At 37.5% G+C, this 24,927-nt stretch overlaps 1 protein-coding gene across 4 annotated transcripts in view; it reads right to left on the bottom strand.

The window, feature by feature from the left end:
• astn1 (astrotactin 1) overlaps positions 1 to 24,927 on the bottom strand; it is a 392,569-nt gene that overhangs the window by 158,455 nt on the left and 209,187 nt on the right. For all 4 annotated transcript variants that reach the window (XM_042427879.1, XM_042427878.1, XM_042427876.1 and 1 more), the window contains 2 exons: positions 9,251 to 9,355; positions 2,809 to 2,997 (listed from right to left, as the gene is read on the bottom strand). In XM_042427879.1, coding sequence (XP_042283813.1) covers positions 2,809 to 2,997; positions 9,251 to 9,355 — 294 coding nt within the window. The remainder of the gene's footprint in view (positions 1 to 2,808; positions 2,998 to 9,250; positions 9,356 to 24,927) is intronic.

Below are 24,927 nucleotides of genomic sequence, written 5' to 3'. Positions count from 1 at the left end.
ATGCTTGCCTATACACTAATTTCACATTTTTGCATGTTTAGATCACCTATTATGCACTGACTAAAAGTACAGAAAAGGAAATGAATTACTTGAATGTGTACCAATTGAACACTGTCTGTATTTTCCTTCCTTTTCCAAAAACCTCCCTAAGAAATTATTTCAGTTCATTTCCATAAAATTTTAGGAAACTGTGGAACCTGTAAAATCAAGTGTTGGAAATTGTTCATGATTTATTTTCATGTTGAAATCTGCTACATGTGTGCTGATAATACTGTTCTTGTGATCTGTTATTCAGTGTTTCAGTATCAAACTCACTGTAATTAATTTGTTGATGTGATGTTTATTAATTACATATGGTCACACCATATTACAAGTGTGCAAATATGACTTATATCTAAAAAAAAACACACAAAAAATGTATCTACTTATATAACCATACAGTACTTATATAGACTGATATACAGTACCAATCAAAAGTTTAGACACATTTTCTCATTCAAGTGAGCAGGAAGATGTGTCCAAACTTTTGACCTGTACTGTACGCAATCTTGAGGTATGCAAGTTGTTGCAAAGGGCAGTTTGCTCAATCTAACATGAATTGAAAAAAAAGTTTGCAGTTTACAAAAAAAAGGATGAAAAGAAGGGGCATAGCACTTTCCCTTTGATTGTATTGACTCATTTAGCAGTGTCTGCAACCGGAGTGTCAGAAGAGGGTGAAAATGAAGAGTAATGGACTTTTCATGAGGGTGGGAAAACTTAGTCATCTAATGCCATCTGTCAGCACAGAGGTAACTGGGAGTGAACGGTGGAGCGCAGCAGGGATGTCCTTGGACAAAGTAAAGGAAGGGAAGAAAAGTGGCCGAGGCAAACAAAGGAAACGACTGCGGACAGTTTGGAGCCACTGAGGTGAAACGGCGGGGAGAGACGGGCTATTATTTATTTCTGCTCTGACTTACTGAGAAAACAAGCACAGGTAACAAAAAGATGGATGGCTGACATATGCTGGCATTTTAAGTAATAAAACAAAAAAAGCAAAGACACTGATTCTTTGTTCATTTAAATAGAAGTGCTTCAAGTGCTTCTGGAGAGTGCTTGTGCAGTTTACTGTAATTGCTTCAGATAGAACAATGCTGATTTTACTGCAAAGCCACACTTTGATCTACAGCACATATCTAGTGTGGTACTCAAACAGATGATAAAAGCATTGTGACATTACAATGTTTAGAATGTGCGAGACACATAAAGTGTAGAAAGTGAAGAGATGCAATATGCTAACATAAAAATCTTTCTAAATGAAGAAGAAGCATGAGGAGAGCATGTAGCTGTCATTTACATGGATGAACTTACTAAGTCAGATTTGGTAGAACTGCGGCTACACATGAATGTGTGCACAGGATCTTTTATGTGGAAACAGATTAAACAAGTATAATCTGCTTGGCTACTCTAAAAGTATAATCACCAGCCTAAATTCTTCTTGAAATATTTTGAATATACAAAAAATTAAGAGCTACTGTGCTGCTGTATTCACAACCAGTGGTAAAGTAGTATTCAGATTGGTTACTTAAGTAGAAATAGGTATATTACAGTGGGATAAAAACATACACAGTATTGATAGTATTATATGTAAAAGTCCTGAATTCAAAATCTCACTTAAGAAAAACTTAAAAATATTAGCAATAAAAAGTACTACAAGAATCAAAAGTAATAGAACTTATTATACAGAAAAATGCCCCGATATGTGTTGCTAAATCTACTAATAATGATACATTAAATAATGATACATTGTAAACAGCTATCTTATCTTATAACTACTTTATAGACTGTTAGGTAGAAATGAATCATGTCATAAGCATATCATAGTTTTTTGTATTTTAAAAACTTTATTTGCAAACTAACCAGTAACTACAGCTGTCAGACAAATGTAGTACAGTCAAAAGTACAATATTTCTCTCTGAATTGTAGTAGAGTAGAAGTATAAAGTAAAAATTGGAAATATTGTACTTAAATGTACTTTATTGTTGTTAAAAACCCAGAGCATGTGCAACAAATTCACCTTTTCAAACCAATCCAGTTGAAAACAGGGCTTAGTTTTGTTTCAAATTCTTAATTTTCAATACTAATTCTGATATCTTGTATGTTTTGGTATGGATACTGAAACACTAAATTTTACCAGACATTCAATGTGAGCTTTTGATAACTGATGTGTTTTCATACTCGCCACATTTCAATCAGTACCAAAAAGGACTGAGGTTCAAACCCTCGCTAGTGATGAGACTTGTGTGTTTGCATGGTTTATGGTGCCCACATCACATCCCAAACCCATAAAAGATCTACAACAACAATCAAAATGGGTTCTTGGGTATGGGTATTTCTGAAAGAGTGCCACCCTAGAAGCCCATTACATTTGGCTTCAATGGGATACAACCAAAAAAAAAAAAAAAAAAGAGGAACAAGAGAAGAGCTTTGCTGAAAGAGCAATCCAAGGTTCATATAAGGTTTTCTCCTAGCAAGTATTTATTCTCCAGCTGAAGTATGATCAAGAGACTTGCCAATTCTAAATTTGTTACATGATAATCCAGTCCACCCCAACACACACACACTTTATTATATTTTTTTGTGGGGGTGACAGCTTATGAATCTGTACAATCAATGAATGTATAAATAACTGCAGGGATTAAACTCATGTTCCTTGAACATCCCACACAGTCACCAAAACACACATCTTACCTTCAATACTGTTAATTGTTCCATTTATAACCAGCATTCTTTATCATACGCACTAACAATGTGCGAGTGTGTGTGTCCTACCTTTGCTGATGTCTTGGTACTCCAGCCACAGCTGTCTCTGGACCTGTTTGTTGGGGTACCAGATGGTACAGGACTCCTGGAAGCCATACACCGCCTCCTGTACATAGTGGTTCCCGAACTCCCGGAGGATGGAGACAAAGTCGCTCCGCTGTGTCGCCCCATCTAGAGAATGGATGGCTGAGCTGAAGGCTGGGAGGATGGAGGGGATAAAAAGCAGCTGGTGAATGTTTTCAGTTGAACCAAAAACCTGAATCAGATTCTTGAGCACAATAGAAGAATATAAAGGGGAATTTAGGTTATAGGGAAAATATAGGTATGTTTTTGTTTGCTCACATTCTGAAATTCCATCTTGTCAAGAGGTATAATTTTCTTATTTGTCTTACCTTCTAAGGCACACAAAGCTGTAGAGTCTTACTGGCTTTGTATGGATCCTAGACTACAGATGCAGTCTAAGCACTAACTAAAGGGAATTCCTATTACAACTTCTTCTACACAGAATAATAAGCATTTCAACCACTGAATTGCTCTAATCTCACTGTATATATTGTCCACTATATCCCTGACATATACTGTATTTATTGTATTCTATCTCTACCCATGTAACTACTCCACCTCTCCCTGGATGGATCTTTGCTTCAATATAAATCACTCTATAAACAGGAATATCATAAAAGCACTCTAGCATGTTCCCACTTATAGGTTTGATGGCCTGCAACATAAATTTTAAGTTACTTTAAACCAGAAAAGCATGATGCCTACATGTGGAGTGTGTGGGTTTAAAATTGTTATGATGGTTGTCAGACAAAAATGTATATGTAATGTATATATATATATATATATATATATATATATATATATATATATATATATATATATATATAAATTCTGTTTTTTCAAGATGTCAACATGACTTGCTATTTGCCTTTGATAAAAACAATGCATTTTATGTCCATATGTCTTTGTGAATAACTAAAGTAGTGTAAGTCTGATAATGACATGTCATCAGTGTGATTTCTAGAAGCAGCAAACTTATTTTGAGCACCGGTATCTAACTTTGTGATCCTTTTTAATCCTAGTTTGTTTCACTTTAATAATTGCACATAGGTATTTGAAATTACAGTGGGTGAAGTGGCAGATTCTGTCAGGCTTCTGGCACTAAGTGTCTTAAACGGGTTTAGTGGACATCTCAGCCTGCTACTTACTATTCATGAACCCTTTCAACCAAAGATTATCCATACACGGACATGAACAAGCATGGGCCCTCATGAAAAAAAAAAAGAAAAATAATGATCTCTCCATACTTACACAGTGAAAATGGAATCATGTTGATGTTAAAACAATTTTTGTGCGTATTAATAGCTCAGTTCAGGTGCCTAAACAATATTGAGGGTGCTTCTTAATACTTGATGAAGGATTGGCATCAGAATACCTGATGAAGGTAAAAATTTGGAGTGGATAAATAAATAATGCCTCTTGGAAGATTCATGCACAAAATACAGTACACTTGTCTTTAAGCTATAGGCACCCAGAGTTTCAAACAGAATGTGAAAACTTTCATGTTTGCAACTTGTTCCTTTGCACTGCAACTCTGTCTTTATTTTCTTGTCAGCATTTGTCTTTGTTCTACTGTCAGTCTTTCATTCCATAGGTACATAGTAGGTTTCATATACTGTAGGCCACAAATGAAGTATCAATTTATCATTGTTGTATTATCCTAGTAATGGCAGTTAAACAACAATATCTGTCTACAGTTTACTAAGAGGAAAACAAAAAGGAATAGCATGTTAGTTTTGCTTTCAAAAGTTACGTAGTCTAGCTTTAATGCAACTTTATAAAGGAACTTTACTTAGAAATAAGCACCATGTAAATTTGGACACAGGGCCCATCTTTGAGACAATGCAGGGAATTAAAGCCCTTATTATTTTACTTGATAACCTGGTTTAGTACATAATTTCAGTCTTATTCCTAAAAAGAATTGAAAAAACTATCTCAACTTAAAGGTCCATGTACATCTACTTCTTCTGGAGTCTTTGACCATTATCATATTGTCCTCATCAGCAGATTGGAAGACGGTGTGATATGGCAGAAAGCTCCAGAGAATATAAGTAGGTGGACCATCAATTGAAATTGTTCTGTCAGTTGTTGTTTACAAGGTCAAAAATGAAATGTCAAGCAATTTTTAGGGACAACAAAGATGAGAAGTCCTAGAGATGTTCAGAAGTATGGAACCTACATTCCATATAAAATGAGCAGACTCAATGTGCTCAAGAGGAACACGTGATATGGTTGAAAGCTCCAAAACAAATAATTAAGTGGACCACAGCAATTGCATGCATTGCTTGATTGGTCTTCCAGCTCTGCAACTAATTAAGAATCTTACCATCACTGCTATTATAACTACCTCCTCCTAGTGACAGTTCATTCCAATATATCATTTGTGAGTGTTTATGGAACGCAATTGTAAAAAGTCTTTTAAACTTTACCAACCTGATGAGTTTTTATCAGTGAAAAGACACCACTTGTCACCACATGTAGCCCCATTTCTGTCTGTATATGACATCCACTGCTGTACTGCAGACAATTATCAGTACAACACAGACATTTAGAGATTACTGTTTCCCTCTTTATTTAGACCTGGATAAGTGGCAGTAAAAACCTCAGGGGTTAGGGATGCTTTTTATAGCTAATTTAAAAAAGCAAATCTGCCTCGGGGACTTTGTGTCCTGGGAGAGACCTACGCAAAAGTGGCAGGTTTTTTCCTATCTAATGTGAATAATTCTATGTAAGGTAATGGCACATTTTCATCGAAAACAAGCAAAGAACATGTCCCTTAATGCTATCCTCATTTTAGTCAAGCATAAGACATAATAAAGCGCATGGAAAAGCATGTTTGATGTGATACATTGACCATGGTATAACAAAATGACCATGTGCTCACTGGGATTCTCTCTCAGCAAATATTGGAAAGCAAACATGCAATAGCAGTTTATCATTATCATTTCCAGGAGAGGCAGTATTAATATCTCAGCACTCACGCTCTGCTCGCTCTTACTTCTCTAAAATTAAATTAGGAGGCCACTGAAGTGAGAGACAGAGAGCGTAGTGTGGATGAGCGATGGGGGCTTTGCTATCAGATGTAAAAATCAGTAGCCTCACCCCTCCGGTGGCTGTTGAAATATGATGAGCTAAAGTGGGAAATGGGAGTAAAAGAGAAGGAAGCTGCCGAGTTGCTTCTGAGTGAAGAGAAAATAGAAACTGTATCCTCAGCAGACACGGCAGACACTTTCAAACCACAGCAGCGCCATTGGAAATGCATTAGAGGTGTCATGGCTGTATTTACAGTAGGGTGGCTGCACTTACCAGAATGGAAACTATTTATGATGGATTTATGAATAATGCATGCACTTAAAACATGACAAAAATCCAAATTATTAAATGACACTCTCCCTCCAGCCAGGCAGAATGACTGAATGCTATATTTCAACAAATGTTACTTTACCCTGAAACACTGCCAACAGAACGACTGAAGTTATGTAGTGAGGCAAACAAAAAGAAAAAAGCTGATATATTTTCATAGAATAACACATTTAGTACTGAGGAATCTGTCAGAAAATATTCTGTGTAATCCCTGACGTGTCAGCAGCCTGGAGCAGCCTTCAGAAGAAGTATTGCTTGACTAAATACCTATCCACAGTTATCTTATTCTGTGAAGTTTCCATGGCAGGCGCTGTCAGAATGCCTTGATCTTGCCATAGATACAGAGCTTTGTGATATATGACAGGCTATCAGAAAGACAGAGAAAAAGACAAGGAAAATAAAATCAAATGCATAGTTCTCTAAGTTGGTCTCCATCCAACGGCCCATCTATCAGTCTCAGTCGTCATATTTGCATGTGACATCTTTTTATCCATGAAAATGGTCCCATAATATCTAACAAAAAACACTTCTCCACTTCTGGATTTTACAAGATGATGATGATGATGATGATGGTGTGATAGAGTATTTTGGCCTCCATTACCTGTTGCTTAATCAGCAGTGTCTTTATCAATTCTACCATGTAAAATTAAAGATTTTTTTTTTAGCTGTACTTCTCAGTAACAAGCAAAATGACATATATACATTTACAAACTATTTAACAAACATACCTTAATAATGGATGTATACTTATTAGTACATGTCCTGTATATGGGCTCGTACTGTAAGTAATAAACCACCAAGGGAACACACAGTGTATAGTTTGGAAATAAATAAGTCTAAATGAGCCTAAAACATGTTTGTCACAAGTTAAAAAAGTTAGACCTGGGTAGTGTTACTTCAATATAATGTGTTTTTCTTCTTTGTGTCATGTGTCATACCTTTCATGATCTAAATTTATTTTGTTTAAAAAATACAAACAGTAAAATAAAATATAACAAGATCAGACCAATATTCTGACTGTTAAAACACAAGAAAATAATCATATTGTAAGAACAGTTGTGCTGCCAGAGTCAAAAGGCTAATAGATTTATCGTGTGGTTTCTTTTGAGAAGTAAACATCAGATTGAAGGGCAAAAAATAACCACAGAAAACAACAGTTTTGCATAACTTTGTAAATTCAAAGTAAAACAGTTAGAAATGAGGAACTTCTCAACCACTTTTTAGAATTTCTAAATGGGGCATTTAATGCTTTTGAAATGCAGCTGAAGATGATGGTTTGGTAGTTGTGGATGGTGCTGAGTATGCTGAAATAATAATTACAGACAGAGGTCAGAGGGTTTTTGAAATAATGATACACTTCCTAAATGGAATTAGTTGATTTGGAAAACACTGACAATGGCAGAACTTGAAAAGGGAGATCTGTGTGGTCCCTGTATCCTGTGCAAAATTAAATTCTAAGAAATGTCTTCAGCAAATGGCAACGTTTTGGTAATTTTGCACGGTGTGTACTCACCCAAGCTACACTGCAGTAACTTACAAAAGTGCAAATTGACATAATAATGTGCTGATATTTACCTTATTTTGCCAGTTATCCTTGTTTTTTACTGCTTCAAATGAAATCATACTATTTATTTTCCAATTCAACTTGTTACACATCATTACTCCGGTGAATCATAATGTTTTGATTTTGTGTATTTGTAATAAGAATTACTGAGTGTTAGGGAAGAAAACTTGAATGTTGTTGGTGATGGAACCACAAAGCAATGTACCATGAATTTGTTTTCGGCTTTCGGTGATAACATGTTCCGTCACTCATGAGCACTGTGCCATGAGTCTTTAATCATCACCCATCACACTCTGACATTCCCACATCTCCTTCATCATAAAACCCTTGAAATCTGTTGAAGGCAATTTTACTTCCTCTTAAATAAAGAAAATGCCCATTTCTTTAGGTGCTTGTTGTTACGACTTTGTGTTTTCATTTGCTCTGGGCATGCGGCAGTAACCTAACTTTAGCACCCTATTATGAGGCACCGAGTTTGAGTGCTCCTTGGAAAGGCCACTTCTTTATGTGAACTGTTAAACTCCTTTACTATTCAGAGGAACTTTATTGATTATTGCTGAGGAAAAAACTGTTTATGCTTGTTTGTTATCACTGTGTCTAGATACTTCCTTCACCACAAGCTCTCTGGGTATTAAACAATTTTATGACTTATTATACAATTAACACAGAATTTGAGGTTGTAATGACAATTGTCAGTAGGCTCTTGTTTGGTTGTGCTCGTTGAACAGCTTGTGCCCTTTTGAAGTGACATTTTGCTAGTTTGTGATTAAAGGAAACTTGATCCTAACACTTTCACTGCCCTTCCACTAACAGTGAAACAGTTCCCACTAAGCACCACAGCTGAATAGCAGAACCACAATCAGTCCATAATTGACTGCTTCAACAAGGGTTTAATTTGAAATAATGGACCCAACTTGAACATTTTAGCACTACATTACAGCAAAGTGTCCTGTGCTGATGTAGTGGAATCTTTATATGTTTAACTTTAACTTTGCTGATGGTAAAGGCAGACTTAGAAATGGGTTTTTGTGCTGGTAATTAATTCTGTTACAATATATTTTCCAACAGAATGACATGTGCAGTATCTCAAAACAGTATTAATAGGTTTGGCATTGACAAGATGTGTAAAGATGTCAGTAGAGTATATTTAAGCACCAACGAAGACGAGAATGTATCCCAGTCTGATCAAAAGATGGCAGTCTGCCTGTTAATCACATAACAGATCAAAAATAAAAATTAAACAGAATGCCCAAGCTGTCGTGATGAGCTGCTAACCTTGATGTGTCACATTAATTACAATGTGATAAATAATTGATAGTCGACGGTGCTGTTTTTCTCCTCTGAGAATGTGAGAGTTTATGACACAGAGACTGGAGCATGGTCTCCTCCAGCATGAATAAACAATCAGTAATAACATATGATATATATAATTAATTGCCAGAAGCGCATAGAGTGATTTACCTTGAGAGAGGACCCACTGATTGAGTTTGACGTGGTACAGCACAGAGCGAAGACTCCAATGCTGAACGAGGGGGTAGCCAGATACCTCGCTGTAGTTCACCATGCCTGCAATAACACACACAAAAAAAACACATTGATGCATATGGATGCAGTCCTTGGTCTAGATAAAAGCGTGGCTCTGGGTAGTTCACCATCACACCTGTAAAACCATACAGGAAAACTGTAATATTAATGTGACATTTACTCCTCTATAGCGGATGGGAGATTGCCATATTCAGAGCTAGATCAAAGGGCGGCCCTACATCTCAGTCTTGTTTACTTTACCTGAAGAATCAGGAAGAATATTTAATAAATATTAATATTATATTAGATGACAGGAGAGAGAAGCAAAGTCTCCGGTGTTAGATCAAAGTAGAGCCCAAACTGCAGCTCCCCCTCCCCAGAAAAACATGAGAAATGGCAATATTAACCTAAAATCTATTCAGAAATAGCGATATAGTAGAAGGCAGGCTGATGTTTTCAGCGTTAGATGAAAGCGAGGGCCAACATCCCACTTGAATATACACCACATTCATATTAAACATGAGAATTTTCATATCAATGGTATGCTGAAGATACCTCCAACTTTTCCCTTTTAGGAAAACAAACATTTAGAATAAAACGGAGCGCAGCCAAATGTTATGAATTTGAGGAGGGTTTGGTACCTTTCTGCTGTTTATCATGTCAAGTAAAAACACTGACATTAAAAAAAAAAGTAGAGCCTCATCATAATTTCAACAATTTTCCAGAATGTTCATTCTTTCACTTGTATATTAATGAAAACCTCCTCTGCATGGATCACAGAGATCATGCAGTGAACAGTGCAATAGCATAGTGACTCTTCATTTGCGAGTTACAATAATGAATTTTGGATTTATGCATATTAAATCCAGCACTGAGAGGCTGAGAAGAGCTTCTGCCCTCAGGCCACTAGGATCCTAAATGAGGACCCTCCCCCCATCATACACATATTTTTATTACTATTCCTATTCTATTTTTAAAACTTTTCAATGCACAAATTGAAGGAACTGATGGGATTACATTTCACTGTGATTGTATTTATATGATTACATGTAACAAATAAACTTGATTGTTTGATTGGTTGATTGATTGATTAATAGAACCAGGCAGGATTACAGTAAGGTTACTCTGTTTTTAAATAATAAATATTTTCATAATTGCTGATTTGCTTGTTTAATAAATTGCTCATTTAGTCTGTGTGCCAGAAAATGGTGAAAAATGCTCATAACAATTTCTCAAAGCACACGGTATTATCTTGAAACTGCTTATTTTGTCCAACAAACAGCACAAAATCCAAATATATTTGATTGATAATGATATAAAACAAAGAAAATGTGTAATTACTCATACTTCAGACACTAGATGCAGTGCTTGTTTTGTATTTTTGCTGGCAAAAGACAAATCTCTTGTCTCTCTTATTAGCAATGTACAAAACATTCAGGTAGCAGGCTTATCATATTTAGCTGACACTGACCATCACTATTTCCAGTTAAAATGACAAATATCGCCAGCAGCAGATTATATCAGCTGTAGCTAATCAACACTAACACTGTAAGTTTAAAGCCAAAAACTTGGCTGCTGCCTGGTTAATGTGCTCTCTGGCTGTGAACAGTATTGTTATAGGAAGACCAAAATAGTGGTCACTCTTCTGTGGTTAAATCATATCAATAGTTTGAGTTTATCAATTTTTCTGAATCAGGATTTGGAGCAAATGTGAAAAACAAGGTGTGCAAATGTAGACTACACCTGTTATTACAATGTGTCAGATGTATATTTAACATATACTCTCCTCATCTCATTTGCAGTTGTATCTACAGGATGTAAACAATAATTACGATGCCACTCAAATGTGCAGCATTTCTGTCATCTCTGCTTACAAAAAGCTCAGATCTCAATCGAAAGGTTTTTGGATTCAATACTAGATTCAGACTCAACAGACGTGTTATGAAACCCATGCCCTACTGCTGACTATGCAAATAACTGACTAATTGCTTCAGTATAAGTGGAAATGTGGAATTCAGCTGTTGTTGTTCACCCAGTTCCTCAGTCACTGCAGATTCCAGTCATCGACAAGCTTAAACAAAACACTCTACTTCCCTATAGCTAAATGCAATACTGTCATAAGTATTTCTTCATGTTGCTTTTACACAGCCCAGTATATTATATTTATTGATTTTGTCTCATTTACCAATCCTTTCCCCTGCTGAAATCAATATTGCCTATCTCCACTGCCAGAAGACGTCACCCATGGACCAGTGTTTTTTCACTTTGATGCACCGCACGGTCTATCAAGCATTATACATGCATCTTGCGCAACTGACCAATGACCTGTCATCTTATCCACAGCAACAAATAGTCAGTGGCAGACAAAGCACAACATATGGGCATGTAAATGAAACAGCAAGGGTACAAGCAAGGCAACAGGAACATCCATTATGCACCACTGTGGGAGAAACATAGTGGTTTTAACTAAGGTTAGCATAAAAGGACAAATCCACCCTCTTTTTTTAACAGATCAATTATAGATACAGCATGAAGTTGTAGGGAAACAAATCCAGGAACAGAAGAAAAGTTAAATTCTCTCAAAAATTGTATCATTTCTTTTGGTCTAACAGTCACAGACCCAATGACCTCTGACCTATAGGCTAAAGGGTATCAAAAAGACAGAGTACAATTAAAAACCCAGCCTTTCCCAGCCACAAAGGGAAAATGGACAGTTGGAATTAACAACTTTGTTTTTCTTTTCAGATATAAGCAGACTGTCCCAACCTCCCCCAGCCGTCCTCCCTTCTTCTGCTAGCAAATCTATCTCTTAAGTTGTACATTTTGGGAGAAGCCACATTCCTTCTGAGTGTATCCCTCTCTCTTCCTTCTCCCTTTTACTCACAATGAATGTCTAAAATAATTACAAATACTACTAAATGTGTAAATATATTCGTATCTTGACATGTCTAACAAATGTTAACTTGTATTATGTTTTAGAACAATTTAATTAGTTGGATATTGTGCTAAATTCTAACTGCTCAAAATCTGTTCATTTACATGGTACCACATGAGTGTATTTGATATTAACTGTGTATTATTAAGTGCATTATTTAGCTATGGTTGAGTGCTATGATCATGTATTACCTTAGATGTTTGCCACTGTCACATAGTCTTAACTACAGATTAGAAAATGAAGATTTCACTCACTGGTTCTCATATGTCAACATTGACAACAGAAACAAGTGAGTATTCAATTTGCAAGCCTGTATAGTCTTCAAATATTCTATAGGAATAAAATTATTCCCCATTAAGATAAGGACCAGTTTTCTCTTCACACAAAGAAATTCATCAGTAATCAAGGCATTCTCTTCAAAAGAGTGCCAAGGATCCTATTCTTCCAAAGCACAACTCTTTGTCTTCTCTTCTTTGGCCTTTTTGACTTGCTCACTGGCTTGCTAACTGGCTTGCTGACCGTTGCTGCTTCCTCTGTGTTCCTCTCGGCCCTGCAGCCGGGATGGTCTGGCATTTCGGGCGTTGTCCTTTTTCTCTATGGCTGAGAGCTGAGAGCTCCAGAAAGAAAACTCTTACTATGAAGAAAGACTGAAAGACACCTAAAATCCACAAGCCAAGTATCATTATTGCACACCATTGCCATTTGAATACATATTAATTTTGTAATCTCCTATTTTTATTGGGAAGTTAAACTTTCTTTTAAGACTTTTCCAGGGACCCCTTTGGTAGTTAGAGCTCAGCTTCAACTCTCCAGCCTGCCTTTAAATGCATCAAGACTATAACACACAACCCTACGGTGTGTTTAGCCTATTATGTGGTCTGAGCCCTCCCCAGCATTGGATTCACCCTTCTAAGAAGCAGTGAACAAGAGTGCTTTACTGTAACTGCAACAGTTCTCATCTGGCTGTTACCCTGGTGACCTGAGTCTGTCTCGCTTTGCTCGGTGCTTTCCAGGAAGTTCGCCTCATCATCACTCCATCATCATCCACGGAAACAGTAGGAAATTAACCATCTGACGTGTTATTTATGGATGGATGGATAGATGGATAGATAGATAGATTTATTTGACAAAATTTAAAACATACATGATAGGCTGATCACAAAGACAGACTCCATACATGATTTACAAAATTGTCAAGGATTAAAATACACAAAAAAGTCCTAGGGCTTATTTCCACTGTGGTCCTCTATTGCAGTACAAGATGGCAGATTGAATAAGAAAGTGTCAAGCGAGAGTGACAGACTTAAAAAAAAACCCAGACAGGCAGTTAAACATCAAGCATTTGTACATCTACAAATTATTTAACAACAATTTCTTGAGATCTGATTTAAAACTCCTCTCAACTGGGTTCAGCTAGAGTGAGATAGGCAGCTTGTTCCATTTACATGAAGCTGTATCTAAAAATGAATTTTTGAAAAATGTTTTAAATCTCATAGGAATAATATTTGTCAGATTGCCTCTAGTGTTGTGGGAGTGGTTGTTTTTTACTAAATTAAAATGGTTGGAAAGGTAGGGAGGTGCAGATTTGTACACAATCTTGTGGGAAATACTTTGCACCACCCTTTTATCCACAGAGAGAAGATTCAATTTTTTAAAATGAACTGTATCAAGGTGTGTGTGAGGGGACGGCTTTAAAAACAACTTAACTTATTTTGTGCAGTCTGTAATTTGTTTTTAAGAGACTGTGAGGAGCTACTGTAACAAAAGGTGACAGCATAATCAAAGTTGAATAACACCAATGCTCCAGCTAGTTCTGTCTGAAGAGTTGATGCAAAGCTAATTCTAAATTAATTTTTATTGGTTTTTAGGGGTGATACACAAAATTGATGGTTCAGTACGTACCTCGGTTTTGGGGTCACGGTTCGGTACGATTTCGGTACAGTGGGGAAAAAAAAGAAAAGTAGGAAACAATATTTTGGTCCTTAATTTTGAATATCCAACAATGGCTCATTGGCTCTAACTTTTACTAAAACAGTTAAGTTGTGCTGCAGTGGACAATGAAAACAAACTTTTTGTTTCTTGCAAGGAGTCAGGATACCTGCTGACAGCTGTTTATGCTGATTTATGGTCTAACTGTATATAAAGTAGTTCAAACTAGCTCCACCTCCTGCAGCTACAATAGTACCATGTTGCTCTAACACTGATGCTTCAGTATTAAATATCAGTCAGAGCGACCAAACCACCACTTTACTGCAATACTTTTTAACTATATTTTTCTCTCTCAGAACTGGTTCTCATGATGTGCTGTCTGACCACATCAGAAGTCAAATGTTTTTATTGTTGTTCTGAACAGCTTCACTCAAAGTGAATAGCCAACCATCACAGAGAGCGGAAGGAAGGGGAGACACGGCATCATTTCACTACAGAGATAACAGAGCATATTTTAATAATAGTGTTGCATTTGGCTAGTGTTATCGGTCTCTTGTTTGTCATTCTGACAGTAGCGACACTACAGGGTAACCAGGGTAACCATAAATAAGCTGGCTACCATACATCCATGAGCATGCTACAGCTAAGTGGAACTTGCGCTCTAGAATTATTGTTCCGCACGTCGGAGTAAATGGATAATTAAACTATTTTGACAGTAATTGTTTGCGTCATTGAGCGTATTCTTTGTACAACTTCATGCACCAAACCATAATGTGCGTACCGTTTGGGACGAATACACGTACTGTTACAACCCTATTGGTTTTAGTTAGTTATTTGCCCTTTGATTTAATTATTTTTCCTTCTAATCAATGGAGGTGGTAAACCATATAATCTTACAAGTGCATATTATTAATTTCCAAATGTAGTAATGCTTGCTACAAAGTGATGGAGATTCTTAGTGAACAGGAGATAAATAATCTCCCAGCCTTGTCCTTTAGTGAGAGCTGTAGACACAAATTTATTTTATTATTAGAACCAGGTTTTTTTTTTTTTTTTTTAATATCAACTATTATGGAACCAGAGCTATTAAAGTGTCATCATTTGTTCCAATCAGTGGCAGAATTCCCTCATTTTTGCATAACAATCCAGGATTAGACCTTTAACATTAACATAACTTATATTGGGCCATAGGTAGAGCTGCAGAATATAAATCATTCCGTCTCCCATGGCAACTGACAGCCGTGTCATGCTGCAGCAGTGGGATTACAGCCATACATCACTATGACTGCTCCCACCGTGTTCACAAGCACATTCAGAAGGTATCTGTATAATGCTTGTGACGGAGACACGTATCCTGCAACCACAGGAATGGAAGAAGGGAACAGAAAAGAGACGGAGGGAGGGGAAAGGGCAGACGTGTGTGAGAGAGAGATCAATTGAGACACAAGAGGAAGACAATAAAAAGAGAGGGAAACAATGTCATCTTCAGCAAGGGGCAGCGGTTTATGTGCTTGGAACACGAATACCAACATACGGAGAACTTGTGATACATATTCAGGAATGAATGTCACAGTCTATCACCTCTCTGAGGATACTTTTTTATTTAATTTCAAGTATCAGAATTCATTTTAACATCTGAATTATATAACCCGTTGCATACAATGTTTTGACATATTACAAATGTGGTCCTGTGCAATGCAGTATTGTAAAGTGTAGAGATAAACATATTACTGTGTGACTACAGCAAGTAGTGGGCAGACACTATTTGAAAACACATACTGCTGTTACATATCGAGACAAATGTTTTTCTCTGATGCCAGTTGGCCATATTGAAGTAATAAAATAAACTGTTTTCAACTTAAGCAACTTACTGCATGTACTGTGAAGTTATGCACTTAGAGACTGAAACTAAATCCATGCTTTTTTTAAATGTATGCCCAGAATAGTGCTCTACAATTATATATGTAATATATACGTCAAGTAGTTTGTGTGTACAAAATACATTTTACAGACATGGAATCTGTAAGATTGCTGGCTTCATCTATTTATTAGAGTAAGGTCACTGTTATGTAAATGTGTCTTAGAGGCTTTAATAAAAATGACAGGGATAGAGCTTTGACGCTTGCACCTGGTGAGTGAGAGGGAGCCTAAAATTCCTTTTTCCTTCTCACTGCAGTAGCAGCACAGCTGGAGAACAATGCACGGTTGGAAAATAATGATATCTAGTGATGGATTTTAGATCACATTCTGTCTTTATTCATGACCATCTTGTGAGAGATGTTTGCCCCTCTGTCTTCTCACTAGTCTAAATAACCCAGATAACCATAGAAATTCTCTCATCAAAGTCAACGTTTACATATCATAGAATTTTTCTACCTACTTTAAAGTCTCCACTCCAGCAGTGCCCAAACATATTTGGTTTTGACTCAACTCTTCTGTTTTAACCAAGCGGCTACGACCATAGCTCGAGGCTGAAGCCAATGCAAAAGTACCTTACACCATGTCTACGCTGAAAGCGTCTCAGCAGCGTGTTCCAGTTGTCCATGATGGAACAGTACACTTCTATCTTAATCAATACAGCTGTCTGCACAGCCTATGTAATGGCTCACATATAACACTTGCTATATGTGCGTAAAAGCAACCAAAAGCGTGTTTTTAGGCTTCAAGTCTACACAAATTGGATATGAAGTATGATGAGTGTTGGGATGCATGCAAGGCCAGTAACAGTTCCTTTACAAGGGTGCTGTGAAAATGCAACATTTGGCAGAGGCCTGACACCACCTATGAACTTGATGAATAAGCCTCTAAATGTGATGTTCCTGCATTGTCCTCACCTTCAGCTACATCCATTTATCCCCTCTTATGGGAAATGGCTCCCTGGAACGATAGATATATTCCCCGGCACTGAGAGAGCGAGAACACACTACTACATAACCTCCCCTTCCCCATCCCCAGCCCCTACCTCCCTTTGTGAAAATGAATAACAAGCCCAAAACATATACAGTAGTGCAGCGTATTCTTCTTCTTGCTGAAAGGCCTTGTCTCCCTTTTAGCCCTGGGGTGCTCTGCTCTCATTGTCTGACAGAATGATTAATTTGACTGAACTTCACTTTGCAAACATCCCAAGTTCACAGTCTCTCTCTCTCTCCATGCAGTCAGTGCCAAAGCCTTTCATGGAAGCAGCTTGGTCAGGGCTGCATTTTGTACTGATTCCCTTTGTAAAAATACAAGGTGTAAAAATCTCTCTCATAAGATGCATGTGCAAAACATTTGCCGTGTCTCCTGCTGTTACTGTGCAGCAAGAAGAAAAAAAAACAAACTTAACAGCTGGAAAAATCTAACATGCAGCCTAAGGTAAGGTGAAAAATACTAGGTATAAGGGTTACAGGGATGCAATTTAAAGCTGGAGTGCAGGACTTTTGTCACCCCCTTCTGGCAGGGAGAGTGAAGGGGGGCACTCAGCTGTGACTGTATTACACAGGCATGCTGCCTGCTCTCATGCGCCCCGTATGACAGGCACACAAAGAGGGCCGGTAAAAACGGATATGTTTTGACAGTCCAATGGCCCAAAAACATATTTTTTGATGGTCCACCAGCCCACCGGGACTTGTCTCAATATGCCCCGATGGCCAGTACATCACTGGCCATAACCTACTGTTGCAGCTATAAAACGGTGGATAAATTGTTTTGAGCATGAAACAACCCCCACGAAATGACTTATTTCACTATCAGAATTTGATCTATTCGGTCCGATAACATCTGGAACGTCTAGAAGAGCCGCACGATTAATGGCCAAATGGCCAGAGCGGGAATGTCATGCCCAACGTAAGATTTAAAAACTCTGTGTACTGTGAAACACAGAGAGATTTATTTGGCAGCGATAGGCTTAATCAGCATTGTGTGAACTCGTTTGGCAAGGGCTTGAATGTAACGGATGTTCATTTATATGTAAAAGTTCTGCTCTGCAGGTTTAACTACTATACCAACCATAACATTCTGTATTATATGAAAACATAGCAGTTGTTTGGTCAAGACCCATTGTAACACTTACAATAAGTTAAAGCAAAAGTTACCACTGTAACTGTGTAAAATTGAAAGAAAATACAGAAATACATGGTTACAACAAGCAAGCAGGAAGTTTCAATAAAAAAGCAGAAGGTGTCTGTCTAGACGCTTTATATTTTAAACTCATATAGGCAGGACTGTGTTTGGCCTAGGGTGCATAGCAGTTACATAAATCAAGGTAAAATTGAATCAATATTCCAACTCTGCAAGATACTGTGTGAAGTAGTCTAGTGGGAAGTAAACCTTTCAGCCCCTCTATGAATCCCCCAATGAGAACCAGAGATCAGTTCCCAACTATTGGAGTTTTTTGCTCTGTGATCCATCTTTGTTAGCCTGTCTGCTTTTTCATTGTCCAAATAGAAAGATAAAACACCCAAGTTAAACTCCAGGAAGGTAACTTTTTTTTTTTCCCCTGAAATTTATAATTTTCCTGGATCTTGTCACACAGAATGAGTTTTTGTGCAATTACAGATGAGGTTCCAAGGCACAAGTCTCATGAAACCCTTAACTCCTTATTAAATAAATTCAAAGTCATTTCTGACATGAGCATTTGTTCCCCTTGGAGGACCAATTTTGTGGTAATGCAAAGACACAAGCTTCTTTTGTAGTCCAGCCCAAGAAGATGAGTTGCCCACATGAAAGGTTTTTTGCCAAACCCTGTATGTAACCTTGGTACAGATAAATGCAGGGAGTCTTGACAGCAAAGGCTGTAGTTTGATGAGTGGAGAATAAATAAAAAAACAAAAGGAGAATTTGTGCGAACCGCTAAAGATTGCCAGCACACTTTCTCTGATGAAACACAGTGATTTAAACATTTAAGCATAATAGCCAGTAATAGATCTTGCAGCTCCATGCTGAGCAGAATCAAATATATCCAGTAAAGTGATGGCAGCATTTATCTGTCTATATTCTAATACCAATTTACTTGTTCCTATCTGCATAATCATGGGTTTCTACAATTGAAAGACTCTCAACTTGCACTATTTGTTTCATGAAGCCCAACTAACTATTCCCAACTATATTTCTGATATTATATTAATTGAAAGAACTGTTTCAGCAAAGCACAAGTAATTGTCCATGAAACTTTATCCAGGACTGATAGGTGTGACAACAGTGATGAGTTCAGGTGTCAGTGGTCAATCTGATCCCATGTATTTTTTTCTTTTCAGCCATTTCAACATGGTCACAGAGAAACAGCCACAGTGCTGATGATTTTTTGACAAAACAGTCAACTTAGTTTTCTTGAGCTGCTAAATAAGTTAAATATTGATTAGCTTAGGAATGTCAGTGAAAAAACCTCAATATTAGTTGTGATTTCCATTGTGAAAAAGGAGAGAAAATCTCACACTGCCTTTGTTCCAACTCCAATTAGACTGCTTGGGTATATGTAATGCAATGTAAATTGAGTTCTCTTGTTAACATTTGTGACTTTGTCCCATTGGGAAGCAGGACAGAGAATATCACATAAGTGCAGGGCTGTCTGATGTTCGACACTGAGAGCATGGAGCTGATGGAAAGCACAGCCTGTCTAAACACCCAACAGTCCTCCTGTAACTTTACCTTACGGCTGGAAGTGGTTTGTTATTTTAGTCGCTTCTCTAAGGAAGATTCATAGGAATGAGCTCAGGTAGGAAAGTAATCTTATGGCTCATAGAACCCCATTAACTAGTCTGGCCTGTGCTCCATTTCACTCTCGGATAAAATTAATGATTTAGTGGGAAAGAGAGGGGGAAGAGTGAGTGAGGAGGAAGAAGTACAGAAAGTGAGGAGGAACAGTGGGAATTATCCAACAGGCCCATTCTCTAATCTAATGGGAAACTAAATGTAATACAGCACAGCCCTGATTTCTTCCCCAGACAATTCTGATAAGAAAAAAAAAAAAAGATGGAACAAAATGTTGGCCCTCAGAAACGATGAGCAGACACCCAGGGGATGGTTAGGTTAGAGCCTAGGCCCAACGCTTTTCAAGGCAAAGGAAGATTACTGTGAAGAATTATCACCATACAGGCCTTCACCACCTGTGCTCATCTCTTTTCAGGCAGGTATTCTCTACAAAATGCTTACACTAATCCCAACATTACTGTTCTTATGGTCAATGTTCAACCAGAAAATGTCCTTGGTTGCCTCAGAAGTAACATTTAAACCATGTCCAAAGCCAACATTAGTGTTGCTATTAACTACTGCTGGTACAAAAAAAGAGAAGAGTTAGAGCCCGCCCTGTGGATCCTCTTTATTCCTCGGGCAGTATGGTTCCTCTGCTTCTTCCTGGATTCTTTTGTGAACATTTTTTGTGGGATTCCTAGTCCTTTCAAATGGCATTTGACAATGGAACTCAACTCAGACTGTTAATCTGTGGTACTGTCAGATAAGGATTTTTTGCACTGCAAATGGCTAGGCTTTATAGAAGTTATGTCAGTTGGCTGGTCAACTGCTTCAGTTGGGACTGAAATATCTAATCAAATATTAGATTACCATGAAATTTTGTACAGACATTTGTAATCCCCAGAGGATGAATCCTATTGACTTGTTGAACCTCTGACCTTTACTCTAGCACCACCAGCAGGTCAAAGTTTTCAATTATAGAGTGAAATATCTTGACATCTACTGAATGAATTGGCATGACATTCAAGGTTTGGATTGACATAAATTTGTACAGGTTTCATGCCCCTTCAGGAATGGCTTTGGTGGTCCCCTAACTTTTCATAAAGTGCTATTATTGGGTCAAACACTTAATTTGTTCAATACTTTGGTTTATGACTAAATACCAGCTAGGCTAATGACAGCCTCAGCTGTAATATTTGTTTATTGCTAATTAGCAAATTCTAGCATGGTAACATGCTAAAATATGCCTGTTTACAGCCTAGCAAATCTGCTAACCTGGCTGTAGACTCTGGTTAACTGACCATCAACTGACCAAAAGCTTCTGGTACATTTCTGGTCATTTTAGACAATTAAAGGCAGAATCAGTTGTAGCTTAGTTTTCATCTTTTGTTCGAGTTCACCAAAGCATAATTTGTAGTTTGGAAATGTCCTAGTGAGTTTTACAAGCACTTTAAGCTTTAAAAAATAAAGTGGGTCTGAAAGAAAGTCAACAGCCCATTCATTGTGTTGAAGGCTGATCCAAGAGATGTAAGTAACAACAACTGTGGCAATGGAGTATTGTATGTTGGGTTTTGTCCATGAAGACATGTTTTGACAAATATATCTAACATCTAAAAAACCATGATGACAAACACATTATCCATAAGCCTAAAACACTTGGTAATGAGGCTGGCAGATGTGGCTTGTGACAACTCAAGGTGACACGCTTTTCATTTCCGCTGCGCTGAAGGAAGGCTAGGGGACTGTCGTTGCCAGCGATTCAACATAAGATGCCAAAAAAGTTCAGCAGATACCTCTGAGCTTGCATGGTCACAAGGCCATATGCTTCGACTTTAATTATGAGGGACTTGGGGAGAGAGGGACTCTGGGTTGAACTATGAATCACTGCCACTCTGCCTGCCTCAAAAGCCCCATTCTACTGGTTTTTAACACTGCCCACACAAGTCTTTCCCGTACTATAAATAAACCATGTCCTGATGCATGTGTTAAACAGACAGCTGACACCACAGTTTGCTTCATTTACACCCCTTTCTATGCCTAATTAAAATCTAAAAATATAGACAGCTTACTGGTAACTGATGGAATAAAGAATTAAAGAAATAAGAAATGAATCTTGATTGTGGACAATACAAACTGAACCCAGCCAACCACACCTGAGCCAAAACCACTGATGCATTTTATGAGCCTAAATCCATTTCAAGTACAACCAGGGTTTAAAAGTGATACTTGAACCTGCAAACCTACCAAATGAGCAGAAAAATGAACTGTGTGAAAGTGTCAAATTATAGCCATTTTGCTGAATAGTTTGGTGCTGAATCAAATTCTATAGGCCCTATTAATTGCAGTGGTAATTTGTACAAGGACAATATCCAAGTGCACCTTCTACTTTTGTTCATAAAGGGTTAGGAACTCTCTAAAAAGAGCTGCATACATATTCATATTATGTGACCCATAAATGCATCTCATAAATGTAATTATTACAAGTCTCAGCCAATGGAAAACATAATGCTGACAAGTTTAAGTAGGAAAGTGTTATGTTTTCAACATAATGACGCACAGTTTTATTTTTAGAGACTATGATCGGTGGTGGTTGATAATAAACTTTATTTATATAGCACTAGGGCTGTCACAATATCAGATTTTCACAACACGATTATTGTAGCCAAAAGAATTTACGATAATGTTATTGCGATATCTATAGAAAATTTGAAAAAAAAATGCTGTCAGTCAAATCATCTTTAACTGAACACTCAAAATATAAGTCAATAATCATAACTGTACATACTACAGAAAACTAATATTTTACACGTTTTTCTAAGGGTATGTCTAGCCGTCTTCCAAAAAAAGGTCATTTAGAGACACCAAATAAACCCTGTTTCAGAGTAACTGAAGCATAAAGACATTATAGTGCTTCCCTTCTTGAAATTAAACTTTGTGCATATAAAACAGAAAGAAACAAGTGTTATGGTGTAAAAGCAGTTCATACAAAAGATAAATCATAGCAAAGGATTTATATTTATGTAATTTCCATGTTGTGGCTTTATAAAAAGCAATAAAGCAGCATGTGGTCATTTTTGGAATATCATTGGCTATTTGAAGGGCCAGTCATCAGCAGAATCTGTTCCTATTGACTCGGTCTTTACACAAACGAAGAGGGGCAGGCACCTGCTTTCAGCGTGGACTCTTGTTGGCTATTGTAGGCTGTGGACAGGACATGGAAGCTCTTATTGGGTCAAGTGAGGTGTCAACTGAAAGGTCAGAGTTCAGATGCCATTTTGATACCAAGATGTGTCTAATGTTTACATGCCAATGCAAGTTATGATGAAGAATACGCGGGAAGATTAGGACATTTGCCAGCTAATTTGAAATGATGCAACAGCTGTTCGTGGATATTTATTGATGTAATAGTGTGTTTTGGACTAAATATTTTACTGGATTGGATTGACTGGACCTTTGCCAATCTAACAAGACCATTTTTGTTAGAGTTGAATCAGTCAGTGGAATAATATGAGGCTTCATAGGTGAGTAGTGTGAATTTTGTAATTGTTTGTTTGTGGTCTGACAGAGGCGTTGATTGTACCTGCTGTTGTGACCATATCTTGAAATGGTTTGCATCAATCGAATCACAAAAATCTTAGTTTTCCAAAGATGTGTTGCATGAGTACACACTTAAAGACAGGAGTTGTGTACATAGCATAGTTGTGTACTTAACAGTGTTCCACCTGTGGTCCGCCCATGGACAGGCCGGCGTAACATTAAGGGGTTTTAAGAGGTACTGGATTATTTACACGATATTATCACATGTTAAATATGTATTATTAACATAATATCAATATTTCATCTTTTAAATATCACGGTTATCGTCAATACCGGTATATCACAACACCCCTAACGATGTTTACAATGTTGAAAAAAAAAAAAGAAAATGAAAAAAGCCAAAGAACATGAGCACAGAGAAAGTAGAGACAATAAAATTAATAAGATCAAATAAATAAAAATATATCAAATATCAAACATTTCCAAAAGCTTTCACAAAGAGAAAAGTTTTAAGAGGAGATTTAAAAGAAGCTAGAGACTTAATGTGTCTGAGTTCAGTAGGCGGAGAGTTCCATAGTGTGGGGGCTCTAATAGCAAAAGCCTGATCACCCTTAGTCACAAACCATGATGTGGAAGTAACCAGCAGGCCTTATAATGGCCGAGAGGCATGGCATGAGTCTATCAGCACAGTAATAGTGAGAAGTGTCAGGTTATAATGACCACGCTGTGCAACTGCATGAATATGATAGGGAGTTACTTGTCAGCTGGTAGCCAAACAACTGTGGAAGAGCCAGTGATCATGAAGCATGAAAGGAACAGATGATGCAAGCCGAACTTCAGTGATCTGCCTGAACTACACTATGCTTCATTTGTGCAGTCTCTGACTCAGTAGTCCAAGAAAATCAACACAATAAAACAATAAAAAGATGACATATTGTTAAAATTATTATTATTAATAATAATAATAATAAAAATAATAAAAACAGCACACAAATACAATAAAATCTGATCTGACTAAATCCTGGGGGAATTGAAAATCTGCATGACTGGAAAAAAATCTTTTCTTTAGTGTTCAGGCTAAGAAAGAAAGTTCTATGGTGTATGTGTGGAGGTGGATGCAGTGTGGTGTGGATAAAGACAAAGCTGGTGTAAGTGATGGGTTCTAGATGCCCTTCACCTACCTCTAAAAACAAACAACTCATACCCATAAACTTTGATAGAGAAGTTTGCTCCACAGTGGATCACAGAGGTCATTTATCCACCCGGTATTGTCCTGCTGTGGCACTGCAGCCCAATTATTTTTCAAATATTAAAAACGGGGCCTGAAGAGGAACATTCTAACTCAAACCTCGAGTCTCATTAGGTCTAAAACAAGCCACCTGCTCACGTTGACAGCAGGTGACTACAAGGCAGGCAGGTCTGTGTCACCAGGAACCTCCAGAGCTCCCGCCTGAGCTCCCCCCGTCTGGTAACATGCTGTGACCCCCAGCTGTATTAATTATCCCATCCAATGTTGTCAGCTAATTAACTGACGTTTAACACAGGA

This window comes from Thunnus maccoyii, chromosome 12 (genome assembly GCF_910596095.1).
Source record: "Thunnus maccoyii chromosome 12, fThuMac1.1, whole genome shotgun sequence".
In the NCBI taxonomy this organism is placed as follows: domain Eukaryota; kingdom Metazoa; phylum Chordata; class Actinopteri; order Scombriformes; family Scombridae; genus Thunnus; species Thunnus maccoyii.
This window is presented reverse-complemented; position numbering and strand designations above follow the sequence as displayed.